This window comes from Gymnoscopelus microlampas, assembly GCF_963454915.1.
Source record: "Gymnoscopelus microlampas genome assembly, chromosome: 7".
Lineage (NCBI taxonomy): Eukaryota > Metazoa > Chordata > Actinopteri > Myctophiformes > Myctophidae > Gymnoscopelus > Gymnoscopelus microlampas.
In genome coordinates this window covers 28188176-28203175 of record NC_139944.1, presented here as the reverse complement: position 1 = coordinate 28203175, position 15000 = coordinate 28188176, and the positions used below count along the sequence as shown (strand labels likewise).

Sequence of the window (15000 nt, the reverse complement as noted above, 5' to 3'; positions counted from 1 at the left end):
CACAGTCTGTGCCTGTACTAAATGTCACCCGCTTTAAGGACACACACACTTACTATAAACACGCACACACACGCGTGCACGCACGCACTCACACACACTTTTTTATTGTACGACGTCGACTTTGAGTTATTTCGTCTTCTGAATAATGCATGCAGTAGATGCAGTAGCCTAATGCATGGATAATTGACCAGGTGCTCTGTGGCTGTGATGTCAGTGACCAACACAATCAATCATCCATTGACTGCTATATGTGACAGCTTGAATACATGATAAAATACATGCTGTAGGAACCCGTGTGCTTGTCTTTCAGAAATGACATTGCTAGGTTGATAACTGTTAATGTGTAGGATGTGATATCGTTGCTGTCGGCCAGAAACCTCTTATCTCCATTATTATAAGATAAGATATTAGTTGTTTTTTTTCCGTATAATGCCCTACTTCATCACACAAAAGTATAGCAAAAATAGCTGATCTACAAGCGCACAAGATGTCACATTGCAACGTGTTGTGAGCTTACAGATCTGCTAATTTCGCCGAATGTTTAACTATTTTCGCTGAATGTTTGCCTCTTTTCACCAAAAGTGGAGTTCTGCACTGTTTGCGTATGTTTGTGGCCGGTACCGTATGTGAGGTTGTTGAATGAATACTGTACATGATTGCACGTGAATGGGCAACCCGATCGCCAGAGGAAACGTTCTCATTGAACATTTTTCAACGTTTCTCAAAATCCGTGCATAGACTACTGGAAAACCACAAATTCCGTGCATAGCCGCCTCGCATCTCCCCCATTGTGACTAAACCATTTCGGAGGCGCGCAGTCTCAAGGGAATTGTCGCCGTGTGAAGGACCACCGAGCGAGCTAAAGCGAGCGAGTTGCCGTCCTGAACATTGCGACATTCCCTTGAGCCTACTCAGCGCCGTTTGAGTTATGAACCGATAGGCACAGAATCGTACATTTTGTTGTGGGGACTGCTCTACTTCCTGTTTTTTCCGGGTTGCGACTGGTTACGCCCACCGTGGGACTCCCCGTACATATGCACGGAATTTGGGGGTTTCTAGGCGACTATGCACGGAATGACGTGCACAAATCCGTGCAATGTATACTCATTCTCTGGCGATCAGGCTGGAATGGGAGTTGTTGACTTGTTTTGAAAGCGATTCAACAAGTGATGATAGTATACTGTCTTGTTGGAAGATATTTCATTCACATTCAATCAAATGCTGTCTCTTCTCTTCTCTCTTATAGTCAAAATGACCCCAGTGGACCAGCTGGAGAAGCACTGAGCCCCATCCAGCTGGAGGACACCACACCAATACACGAGTCATATCTGCAGTAAGTACTGTACAATATATACCACACCAATACACTCATATCTGCAGTAATGACTGTACAATATACACCACACCAATACACGAGTCATATCTGCTGTAATGACTGTACAATATACACCACACCAATACATTCATATCTGCAGTAATGACTCTACAATATACACCACACCAATACACACATGTCTGCAGTTGGAATTGAAATATTTTTAATGAGACGGAGATGTCACCAGATCCATCTAAATACATTGTAAGGCTAAAACTGGGTGGAGACAATACTGGGATGAAAATAACTGCATTGCAGAACCAGACTTTTGGGTGGTCCTTCATATTGGGGTAGTATCAGGATTGGTTTCCAAAGCAGTAGGCGTAGGTTTGTGTTCTAACCCCTATACCGGATTTGGCTTTCGACAGACGGCGGAGATCGCCAATCGTCTGGCTACAGGAGACTAATATGTGACTGGTTGAAAATGGTCAGGTGGAGCTGAGGCTGACCAGTGGTTTGGCCGCCAGCAACTGCGACAGTTTGTTATGTGGCATACTGTCGCAGTTTGCCACATAGCAGCAGTATACAATGATTCTAAATGTAATCAAGGCTTGGGCTAGATCCGTATGGAGAATGCTTACAGTGCATTCTCCATGGCTTCACTGGAAAAGTCTGACAATGCAGTGCTGTTCCTCCTTCTAAGATACTGAGTGGAGCTGAAGACCCTGCACACCACCTTTTTCTGCTCCAGCCCTCTGGGGGGCAGGAGATCTCTGCCAAACCTTGTAACAGGGTATTGTCTATATCACTCCTGTCTGTGTGTCTGTCTGTAAAGAACAACTCAAGAACATAATGGGCAGATTTTCATGAATGTGGGTGAATAGATTGCTCCCAGGAGAAGATTAACTTCTGGGTGAAAAGGCCAAGTTTACAGTCAAGGTCACAGTCAAAATAATAAATCCAAATATAGCCTACTGTAAATATAATATGCTATATTTTCTTAAAGACTATATTTCATAGCTGTTTATACTGAGCTACAGTAGTACAACGTACTCTACAGCAAGCAGCACGCACGCACACACACACACACACACACACACACACACACACACACGCACACGCACACGCACACACACACTCACTGCTCCATGTTGTAAAAGAGAGAGAGAGAGAGAGAGATAGAGAGAGAGAGAGAGAGAGCTCTTGTTAGAAGAGGGCTCTTGAGCTGACCCACTCTACTATCGCCTCATCAGGAGTTATGTCAGTGTCCTGCACAATGTCACTGTGGCACTGTGTGTGTGTGTGTGTGTGTGTGTGTGTGTGGGGGGGGGGGGGGGGGGGTGGGTGTGTGTGTGTGTGTGTGTGTGTGTGTGTGTGTGTGTGTGTGTGGTGTGTGTGTGTGTGTGTGTGTGTGTGTGTGTGTGTGTGTGTGTGTGTGTGTGTGTGTGTGTGTGTGTGAAAGACAGTGAGTAACTGACAGACAGAAATAGATTAACTACGGTAGTTATATAGAGACTGTTTGTGTATGAGAGAGATACTGAGAGACAGAAAGCGATAAAGAATGAATATACTGTATACACAGAGCAGTGTGTGTATTTGTATTGCTGCTTCTCCTTATACACCACCAAAATCCAATATCACACTGTATTTGTTCAGATTCTATCAGCAAAAATCCAAAGAAAGTTACAAATACAGTAAATACCTTCCTTTCTAGCAATTACAATTGAGCAGACATCCAGAGCAACTCATAGTCAGTGAGTCGGAGAGCTAGGAGGACAATAGCTGCCAAGTACAATTTGTCGATGTCGGGTGGAAACCTCCTACTGTATGTCCAAAACCGCTACTTTTCAGGAAATGGAACGAAAATCTTCAGAAATAGTGAAAATAGCCAATTTACAAGCTCCCAATGCGTCGCGATGCCACACGTTGTAAGCTTGTAGATCGGCTAGTTTCACTACTTTTGTTTGACACTCTTGTGTGACGAAGTAAAGGGCATAAGACAAAACTTAAAATGTTGAAATTTGGAGATACAAGGTTTCTGCCTGACGGCGACAAATTTATAGTAGAGACATATGAAGTGCGTGAAATGTTCTGCTTTAGAGGGGAGATTTATCATAGTGACACATGGACAGAGAGAAAGACAAATGGGTGTTGAAAGCAAGAGAAACAGACTGGACAATAAACTGAGCAGGAGGGAGGGAGAGAGAGAAACCAGGGGAGAAAATAGTGAAAATAGCAGATCACAACAACGTGACGCGATTTCACGCGTTGTAAGCTTGTAGATCTGCACTACTTTTGTATATCACTGTTGTGCGATGAAGTATGAAATAAAGATGATGTTGTAAATGGATTTGTTGATATACAATATATATATACAAAAACGTGAATTAATTTTAATTAGTTGATTAATTGTAAATGTAATCAGTAGAAAAATCGCTAACAAGATAATTGATAGCAAATGGAAGCGAGGCATTTCTCTACCCACTGATGAATATTTGATCTACACTGGCCAGACTGTCGCCCTCACTGCTCAACATGCTACAATCGATACCCTACATAAAAAACAACCTTGAAATGGATTGGAGTGGATTAGATTGGGAAGGATTAGACTGGTCTGGTTTTGATTTGATTGGGCTATGGAGGTGACTGGAGTGGACAATTTGAGACTGGATTGGACTGCAATTAACTTGAGTGGGTTATACAGTATACTTTACTGGACTTGAGCATACTAGATACTGTAAGACTGGATCTGATTTGACTTGACTGAACTAGGGTAGAGCTAGACTGACCTAATCTAGACCAACTTTTTAACTGGACTACACTAGACTGGATTTGACCAGGGGGATTTGTATATGATTGAACTGGACTAGACTGGCAGGGACTTGCAGAGAATCTTAGAGGGGCAGGGGCTGACGTTTCTTAAAGGGCACTTTTGGGCAGAATTTCTTCTTGCCCCAAAATAGCCGATATACAAGCTCATGACACGTCGCAGCGGGACGCATTGTGAGCTTGTAGATTGTCTATTTTCAGTGTGCAACACCACACTCAACTAAGTATAGGCTAATCAAGTATTTACTAGAGAGGCAGCGTACAGCATGGATTTCTGCACAGAGAGCAATTCTTTCAACATGAAATACTGCATTAAGTTCAGGAGAGTTTGGAAAAGGCAATTCTCTTGAATACTTCCTTCGGGTACAGCATGGAGAGGGTTCACCATAAGTAAATGCTGAATCTGTGGTCTGGAGAGGGCACTTTTTACAGCCTAAGCCCCCCCCCCCTTTGTCTTATGTGTGCACGTACAGTACATGCCTGTAGACAGGACTGGAGTGAAATCAAGTTGTTATTTTTTGCCTGTTCTCACATCTGAGGTATCATTCTCATGGGACATGTCTGTGTGTGCTGTGTAGGTGTACTTGTACTTGTATTGAGAATCCTGTCTGTGTGCAGGAGCTGTGATTTGGATATGAACGTGAAGGTGGGAGGCAGCAGACCTGTGAGCACCACGACCGACCTCAACGCCAACAACACCAACATGGTGTCAGATCTGTCCCCCGAGGACCAGCCTTACACACCACGGGTAAACACACACACACACACACACACACACACACACACACGCACACACACGCACACACACACACACACACACACGCACGCACGCACACACACGCACACACACACACACACACACACACGCACACGCACACACGCACACACACACGCACACGCACACGCACACGCACACACACACGCACGCGCACACACGCGCACACACACACACACACATGCACTTGCGCATGCAGAGAGAGAGAGAGAGAGAGAGAGAGAGAGAGAGAGAGAGATATCATCGGTGGAACAGTGATGAAGGAAAAAAAATCCACATTGTGCTCACACATACTGTAATATGTGTTATAGTGAATGCCTTTCCCTTCTAGCGTCCATCCAGCACGCTCTCATTCACTCGTATCTTTGCTATACCTCACTATTCTGTTCTTCGTCTTTCCTCCCTCTATGAAGTCCTCGCGCACCCCGAGGAAAGCGGCTACGTTTGGGAAGCGCTCAAACTCCATGCGGAGGAACCCCAAGGCTGAGGTGGCTAAACAAGGATGGCTGTACAAGCAGGTGAGTCATTTCCTGAAACACCGATTGAAATAATTGCCTTTAAATTTGAATTAATGGAACATTTGGTGGATTCATGTTTGGAACTGGCATGAACCACAGATCTGTGTTTTCTACAAAGACAGCAGTTACGCTTGAGAAACAATTGTGGCTGTTATAATCCATAACGAGATTGGAACGTGAAATCAGTGATTGCGCTGTCAATATGCAGATAAAAAGAAAATAAACTAGATTAACTAGATTAACTCCATATATTCATTCATAAACCATAAAGCTCAGATTAGTTGTCCATCCTAAACAAACCTCTGCGCTCTACTTCTGTTCTAGTTATTAATCTAGTTGATGATTATACATGTACTGTATTTGTTGCTCTATTTGTATATTTGATTGATTGATTATTTTATTTTCGTGTCCTGCACACAAAGTGCCCAACCCTCATGCGTTTATAAGACACCATTTTACGCTTACAACATGTTTATATTCACATAATGCATTCAGTTACAGCTCAGAATTATACAGAGTGTTCTGTCTTCTCTCCCAAGCTTGACAAATAAAATGTGCCACAACAAAAACCCCTCTCCTGAAACATATCATATCTATCATACGTTTTTCATAATCATCCAACTCAAGGAAATCACCACAAATAGAAGACATCTTACTGACAAATACCTCTCTTATATCATCATATTTATGGCAGTAAAGCAAAAAAAAATAACCTCATTTTCAATTTCACCAAGTCCACAAAGTAAACAGTATCTCTCTTCCTCCGGAGTGGCATTAAACCTGCCAGTCTCCAGAGCTAATGGTAATGTTCCTGACCGTATTTGAGAACAGAGAGATCATTGTCTTTTGAGTAAGTTATACTTCACATATACAGTATGTTGATGATGGTGTATTTGTTGTTCTATAGGCCAGCAGTGGGGTGAAACAGTGGAACAAGAGGTGGTTTGTCCTCACAGACCGATGCCTGTTTTACTACAAAGGTTAGTTCTCTTTTCTTTCCTTTCCTTTTCTTTTCTTCTCTTCTCTCTCTCTTCACCTCACCTCTCCTCTCCTCACCTCTCCTCTCCTCTCCTCTCCTCTCCTCTCCTCTCCTCTCCTCTCCTCTCCTCTCCTCTCCTCTCCTCTCATATTTCACACTTTTCCATCTCATATTTGCTATATGAGTCATATTGAATAGCTCAGTTCAGGAATGCAAATAGACACATGGGTCACACAAACACACAACGATAGACATTGGCACACAGTGCTTAATACAACGTGCGTGCGTGTGCGCACACACACACACACACACACACACACACACACACACACACACACACACACACACACCTCCACTGTGCCGCCAGCTAACCTAAGCATCTCTGACATATTCAAAGACCACATTGTTTATCACTGACTCACGGCGTCTCCCGGAGATTTACCGATGCACCAGACACAAAGACACACTTTTCACAGCAGGACTCTTTACCAGAACCAGCTGTATCTCTATGTACCTGAAGAAAGTAAACTGACATGACAGTATGAAGAGTTACACCAAACACACGGCCATCCACTCTGCCAAAGGCACTAACAAACTGACAATTATCTAGCCAAAACAGCGCTGAGAAGGGGAATGTTCGAGTTTTTTTTTTACAATAAATCTCTGTAAGAGAATACCAGAAGTCACGGAAATGTCCTTTAACCACTTAAACCCCATATGGCTAACCGGAGTCCCTCAGGGCTCAATACTTCGTTTTCTGTTATTGTGGGGAAAGCTTTCGCTGAAAATCACAATGCGACGCAACGTGTCGCGTTGTGAGCTTGTCGATCGGCTATTTTCAGCGAAAGCTTTCCCCACAATAAGGATGCTGGGATTTAAGTGGTTTTAAGGCACTTTTATATATAAGTTGGCATGGTATACTGCAGAGCGGACAGAACAACGTACGCGTTTCGGCGTCAAGCCTTCATCAGCGTTGTAAGATACTAGAGGGTCGGGCCGCTACGCGGCCCTCCCGTCTAGTAGCCTGGCCCGCACATCGGAGACAGAGACAGAAGAGGGTATAGACGTTCCTTGCAACACCGGTGCTTGTTTCTCGCACATGATTTGGCAACGCGCAAAACGAAAGCGAAACCTAACTGCTGCATGCAAACCGAAAGCGAAACCTAACTGCAACATGCAAACCAAAAGCGAAACCTAACATGCAACTGACAAACTTACAAACACGCACGTGCACCGGTTAAGAAAGCTCAGTGATATTGAAACGAGTTGGAGTCGTGCTCGCACCCTTGATGAAAAGAATGTTTTCAAGAGGTGACACACACACACACACACGCACACACACACACACACACACACACACACACACACACACACACACACACACACACACACACACACACAAATCTTTGACAAACAAGCCAGAGTGAGATTGTTTGGCCAAGATTAAACTGAAGTAACGCCCATGTGGATGTACGCACGATGTGGGTGCAGTAAGCATACCATTTTTGTATTTTTATGATTTGGACCAAGTTTTCAATTGAACAAAAGCTATTTTGATATAAGCAACACAAAGAAGAATGTATTAGGGAAAAGTGTCTTAGTGTTGTGTTGGGCAACAACAAGCCACCAGAACAGCTTCAATGTGCCTTGGCATGGATTGTGCTTATCTCTGGAACTCTACTAAAGGGAGGGAACATCATTCTAAAAAAAAAGGTTTTCCCTCATTTGTTGTTTTGATGATGGTGGTGGAGAGTGCTCTAAACATGTTGGTCCAAAATCTCCGCATGACCGCAAAGACAAAGAATCATTTTCATAAAACCCAGGGGCGGACTGGCCATTTGGCATTCCGGGCATATGCCCGGTGGCCCGCTGGGCCAGTGGGCCGGTGGGCCACCCAAAAAAAGAAAAAAGAAAAAAAAAGGACATTGTAATGATTTTGTAATGAGTTTGAATGAATGTAGAAGTATGTGCAGGATTTTATTTACATTCAGATACAGGAACTTCATTTCATTGACAACACTTTTTAAAATATAAAATAAATAAATAATAATACTTAAGCCAGTGTGGCAGTAATCACCCTCCCCTGTGCCAATGTTGGCCCTACGGTTGCCTACCCCTGCTCTAAGACAAGTGGACCCAAACCATGCCAGGAAAATGCGCCCTAGCCACCGAACCCCCTCACTTACTGTAGGGGTTAAGCATTCAGGCCTGTACCGTTCTCTTGGTATATGGTATATACCACACATGGACTCACCCACCATATTGCTTTTTTCTACATCACTGCAGATGAGAGTAACTAACCCCCCCCCCCCCCCATTTTTTGTAATTTTTACACCACTGAGCTCTGAAAGTGTATTGTCTCTAATGAGCGGCTTATGCACCGCAAACATACTTTAGGCTACCATTCCTCTCTATGTAGTTTTCGAGGGACTGTTCTTGATGACAGTCTGATCACATCCTGCGCTGACACGCTCACTCACCCGAGGAAGAGTTGCTCTTCTGTTCATCGAATGTGTGCTTTCCACCACCATTTCTGACGCTATTTACTGATGTCTTTCCCATAGATGGAAATGTAGATGTCACTTTTGTCACTGTTCTTATTGAAACGCAGTTCAGCAGTCTCTGTGACTGAAGCTCCTGCCAGTTTACCAAACTCGTCGGGAGTCGGAACCCATTTTTGTCGCGGAACGATTTCGCGAGTAACTACCCCCCCCCCCCATTTTTGTCTCTTTTTTAAATTATTATTATTATTTCAAAAGCTTTTCTACAATAAAAAAATTCTAACATTTTTCAAAATAAGTAAAGAACTACTACTCTCTTTCTTCCTCTGTTTGCCTAAAAATAGCACACTGAACATGTGACGCCATGACAATCTCATCATGTCAGTTCCACATTTACACAACAGCTGAGAAGAAAGACTTGGGTTAAACATTCCTAATGGATGTAGGCTTAATACACACACGCACACGCACGCACACACACACACACACACACACACACACACACACACACACACACACACACACACACACACACACACACACACACACACTTTCCTGTTCCGGTTCATTTTCCTACAGCTCTATTTGATTGGCTCAGCAACAGATTTGAAATGAAAACAGGTGTGAAGTTATTCTATGTGTTTCCGGTTCAAATCCGCTGCCGAGCCACTTAATACGAGTTAAGTGGTTAACAAAGAGCATACAAGAATGTGCATGTACAGTATATACGCAGAAATAAATGCACACACACACACACACACACACACACACACACACACACACACACACACACACACACACACACACACACACACACACTCACACTCAGGGGACATTCACCAACATGGAGGCAGGTAATTAGAGCTGTGTGTTTTTAGAAATATGTAGGTTATCAAGCATTGTGACATCACAGATCCCCACCCTGCATGAATACAGCTCATACAGTATTAGCATACGCATTCTTCTAAGATAGGAACAATGTATGAGTAAGTACCACAAGACAAGACTGTATCTCTGTCTTTTCATCCATTCAACCATGATGTGCACTGAAGCCATTTTTTCTATAAGCTGTAATGTGTATAAGTTTGCTTCTTATTATGTCTATATGTGTGTGTGTGTGTGTGTGTGTGTGTGTGTGTGTGTGTGTGTGTGTGTGTGTGTGTGTGTGTGTGTGTGTGTGTGTGTGTGTGTGTGTGTGTGTGTGTGTGTGTGTGTGTGCGCGCGAGTGTGCACGCACGCGCACATGAGTCGGTGTGCGCGGTGCTTGCAAAAATGTGGTGTGTTTGTTGAGTACTGCCCCACAGCCTTTGGCTAAGGAAGTGTTATGAACACACACTATGAGGACATCTGTTGACAGTAATACGTTAGAAGACAATAAGGATGCTCAGTGTGTGTGTGTGTGTGTGTGTGTGTGTGTGTGTGTGTGTGTGTGTGCGTGTGCGTGTGTGTGGTAGAGTGAACATATGGGATTATGTTCTGCCTGCAGGAATGAACACTCGTCAAAACTTTCCTACTGGACTGAGTTAACATTGTCTCTAGTTGTTTGTGACTGTGTGTGTGTGTGTGTGTGTGTGTGTGTGTGTGTGTGTGTGTGTGTGTGTGTGTGTGTGTGTGTGTGTGTGTGTGTGTGTGTGTGTGTGTGTGTGTGTGTGTGTTGCAGAGGTCATGATTCTTCTCTAGATGAGATAGTCAGAGGAAATGCAGGTCAAGTCACGTGTTGACCAATGTGAAGGACAGCAATAAACTGGATGAAGACTGAAGGCAGGTCAGACAGGACAGACAAGTGTAAAAACAGGGAGGGAAAGAGAGAGAGAGAGCTCTTTTTTGTCTCCAGTTGTGTCACTGTCTTAAAATGAAAAAGCTAAATAAAATATCAATCATAAAAAAAGAAGAGCACTCTTGAGTCTTGAGAGAGTTTGTAGGTAAATGTGGGCATAAGTTTTTGACCTTTGTGTTCAACCTTCTTACTCTCATAGGTGGGTTTAGCTATGCTTAAACTATCAACCAACAGAAACAGGCCCAGAACCACCAGAGGGCCCTAGCAGGCAGTTTTCCCCCCACACAGTAGTCTGTTTTCCTATATGTCCTATTACAAATCAAGTAAGGTTTTTTCCAACGAGTCCATGGTACTGTACTGTCGGTTCACCTGGAAAAGCAAAGTGAAAATTTAGAGATCCTCGTACACAAAATTATTGTTTTAGAAGTTTACAATTCCAGAGAAAAGTCTGCTTTCACTTCTGTGGAAACAACTTGCTTTATGGATAATCAATTATGAGAGCTGTTTTCTGAGCACTGTAAGAAATCACTCAAAGTAAAAAACTAATCCTCAGCCCTGAAATATTTCACAAGACTGTCACATCTTGAAGAAATCACGATTCCAGTTTTATTTTTGTTTGCTTCTGCCAACTGACTTGGTTATAAAATAACAAATGTGTAGTGAGTTCAATCAAGACCAGACCTTGACCCTGACTCTGACCCCAAATCTGACAAGGCTTGACAGCATAAGGGTGTTGAATTCTTCTTTGGTTGTGGGCCTCTGTGCACTATGTGTACAGTAGGTATGCGTTTGCGCAAGTGTATGTGTGTATTCAAAGTCAAACTTTATTTGTTTATCATTATGTGCTATTCAAACCCATGCAAATATACATGCTATGCATGGAAACAAACGAGAGAATAACTGCACACTTCGCCTATGGTCCCAAATTTCTTTGCACCATTTCTTGCTGGTCTTTGTCAGGTAACGCATGCTAACATGCTCAACTTGTTCTAAAAAAAACGTTAGAAGGAAATACAGTGCCTTCACTGCCCAGAACCTCTCATTCCATGCGCAACAAATAATGTTCCTGTTCGATTTGATCTTGAAACAAACCAGTTTGCATGCCTATTGTAAAATCATCTTCTTAACCCTATGAACTTTGTTGACCAGGGATCCCCAGGGGCTTGCACTTCCCTACGGCTACTTGGGCTACCAAATTTTCCCTACATTATTTGCCAAAAATAGCAAAGCAAGCCCAAAATGCGTTGTGAGCTTGTATATCTGCTATCCTAACCAAAATGTTTGCCAGTTTTGGCTGAATATTTGCCTACTATGACATGCCCAGAATACGGAAGCTAGGGTTAATTCTTTATTCGGATCCCCGTTCTTCCACTGCCGTGGTCACTGGTCTTCCTGGGGTCCACATAAAACATCACAACATAAAACAACATACAATATTCATACAAACAACAGCTGACACTCGTCAGTCTAAATCTAAGTTACATTAAAATGCCAATGATAATTAGATAATACAGGAACATAGGTTAAACATCATGTGGTTAACATACGATACAGGGGCCCATATAGGAGCCCATGGAGTGGTCGTGTTTTTATGGTTGCTCAGTAGTGAGACGCTAGCCTAGAATAGCCCCATTTAAAAGCCTCAGGGACCCAGGCAATAAACAAAAGGTATGCAAACAGGGACATGCAGGAGAAGCGCTGCTATGATAAGAATAGCACAGAACACTCAATAGTACAATCCCTCCAGGATTTACAGACTAGAAACTTCTGAGAAGCTTTTCATATTTAATGACCTTTTTCTAACACCTCTATTTCCCCCTCCTCTCTCTCTCTCGCTGAGATATCTTGTCTCTCTGCCCTCTCTGTTTGACATGATCTTTATCTGATGCCATCTCTATCTTTCTGTATGACTCACTTTCTGACGCACTCCCTCACTCTTGACACCTCTCTGTGTAAATGAATAGCATGCGGTGAAATTGTGTGGTTCGCTCTCACCATCATTATTACTAACATGGCCTTAATGTGTGGCCCCAGACTTTCTTCCCCATTCTCTCTTCTTTGTCCCCTCACATACTGGGGATTTCAATTCAATTCAATTCAATTCAATTCAATTCAATTCAATTCAATTCAATTCAATTCAATTCAATTCAATTCAATTCAATTCAATTCAATTCAATTCAATTCAATTCAATTCAATTCAATTCAATTCAATTCAGAAATGTGTAAACAGAGCTGTGTAACATCGCAACTTTGCAATAAAATATAGAAGGTACAAGAAAACAAACTTAAAAATACAAACCAAAGAATTGTACTTTTTCTATAATAAAATCCATATATAATATGCATAATGTAGAGATAACTTTTTCAATGTAAAAACTTAATTCACATGTATTTAAAAGTCTGTATCGGTTCTGTTTGTAGATTTCTCTCTCTATTCTACACACGTTTATTTCAGCCAGCCGTCCTCCCCTAGCTCCTATCCAGCCCAGCTGTGTTTTGGAAAAGAGGGACAAGTGAGAAAGAGAGTATGAGATAGAGAGAGAGAGAGAGAGAGAGAGAGAGAGAGAGAGAGAGAGAGAGAGAAAGAGAGATAGGGAGGGAGGGAGCCAGGAATGTGTGACTTTGAGATTCACCACTGCGATTGCCATGCCAGCGAGGAGCAGCGGGCAAAAAATGGGCAGAGGAGAAGAAAAAGGCGTTTTGTTGTCTGGGTTATATTTTATTTAAGCCTGCTTGTTGTCCTCCTCACCAGAGAAGACTGCATTGTGTGTGTGTGTGTGTGTGTGTGTGTGTGTGTGTGTGTGTGTGTGTGTGTGTGTGTGTGTGTGTGTGTGTGTGTGTGTGTGTGTGTGTGTGCGCGCGCGCACGCACACACACATGCGCATGTGTCTGCATGTACAAGTATGTATGTGTTCACTAAACCTAATAGCACATATTTAGAAAGTGTCTGAGGTATTATCCGGTATAGTCTTTCAAAAGCATAGCTGTGATTAGGCTAAATCTAACGTTTGTGTACATTCCAAACCCAGGGTGGTATTCTCCACAGGTCAGATCTTTGTCATTTTTGACCTTTCCAGCTTTACACAGCACTCAGCATGATCAGGGTTTAGGATTAACACATTGGGTAGGATTAGGGATAGTATCAGTTATCTATGCCAGCTTTCAAGAATCTACCACTATCAAGTGAGTTTTTGACCCTTACATAACTCTAAGATTTGACTCAGTTTCACGGTTGCAATCAGTGCTTGTCAGTTGAGTGATGGATGGCTTAATGTCAGTGTGTATGTTTGTGTATGTCTGTGTGTTTACATATTAGAATGCATAGAGTAGTTTTCCCAGATCTCAGGCCAAAGGCCTATAGCGTTCTGCTCTGCTTGAAGCTGTGTGCTCATGTGTGGCCATGAGCCTATATGCAGTGGTGGAAAGTAACTAAGTACTCAAGTATTGTGCTCAAGTAGAATTTCGAGGTGCTTTTAATTTACTTTTAATATTTACGTTTTTATGATACTTCTATTCCACTGCTGGATAGGAGGTAGTGGCGGATGGCGATCCAGGAGTCCTGAGTTGGTGTCAGCTATTCTGCACCCTCGCACCGCATCTATTTAACTATCCTACATCTCAGAGGCAAATATTGTTCTTTTTACTCCACTAAAATGATATGACAGCTTAAGTTATTACTACTTACATACTTTGCAGATGTATGTTAGTAATACAAAATGTACCTTCAGATAAATGGCGATGCATGATTATAGGTTAAGCTACCCAGCAGTGCGTAATTAAAATCAGCCCCACCTTTACTAGTTGCAACATTAAAGTGCATTAATGCATTACAATAATGTTATTGTGAAATGGACGATTCTGCATAAAGAATACTTTTAAGTTATTTTACTCAAGTAAAGTTTTGAATGCAGGACTTACAGTATAGCGGTATTGCTACTTTTACTTAACCACCTAACCCCTATTTAATGTTTTTTTTATTACTTTTGAATCCTCCCGAATCGTTTTGCTTATAATGATGTGCCCAAAATAGGGACTCCATTTTGAAAATGGTTTAGTAAAAGACAATCAGAGTACTTCTTCTACCGCTGCCTGTGTGTGTGTGTGTGTGTGGGGGGAGGGGGGGGGCGGTGCTGCAGCACTAAGTTCACTGCCACTGTGTTGCCCCGGGAGATAAACAGACTAACACATACCTGGGTTGTGTGTTGTATTGTGTTTAGGCTGTGCTGACAGTGATTTGAATTCTGATGCGTGTCTTTTCGGCACAGCCACCCCCTAACCCCCTCAGTCAAGTCAAGGACCCCCAAAT

General features: G+C 42.6%; 1 protein-coding gene across 1 annotated transcript in view; it reads left to right on the top strand.

The window, feature by feature from the left end:
• Nucleotides 1–15000, top strand: part of LOC311048515 (pleckstrin homology domain-containing family A member 6-like) — a gene marked incomplete at its 3' end in the record, with an annotated part of 40973 nt that overhangs the window by 25480 nt on the left and 493 nt on the right. The window contains exons 2-5 of the mRNA XM_084061775.1: nt 1247–1333; nt 4763–4892; nt 5333–5437; nt 6345–6417. Of these exons, the coding sequence (XP_083917901.1) occupies nt 1247–1333; nt 4763–4892; nt 5333–5437; nt 6345–6417 (395 nt within the window). The remainder of the gene's footprint in view (nt 1–1246; nt 1334–4762; nt 4893–5332; nt 5438–6344; nt 6418–15000) is intronic.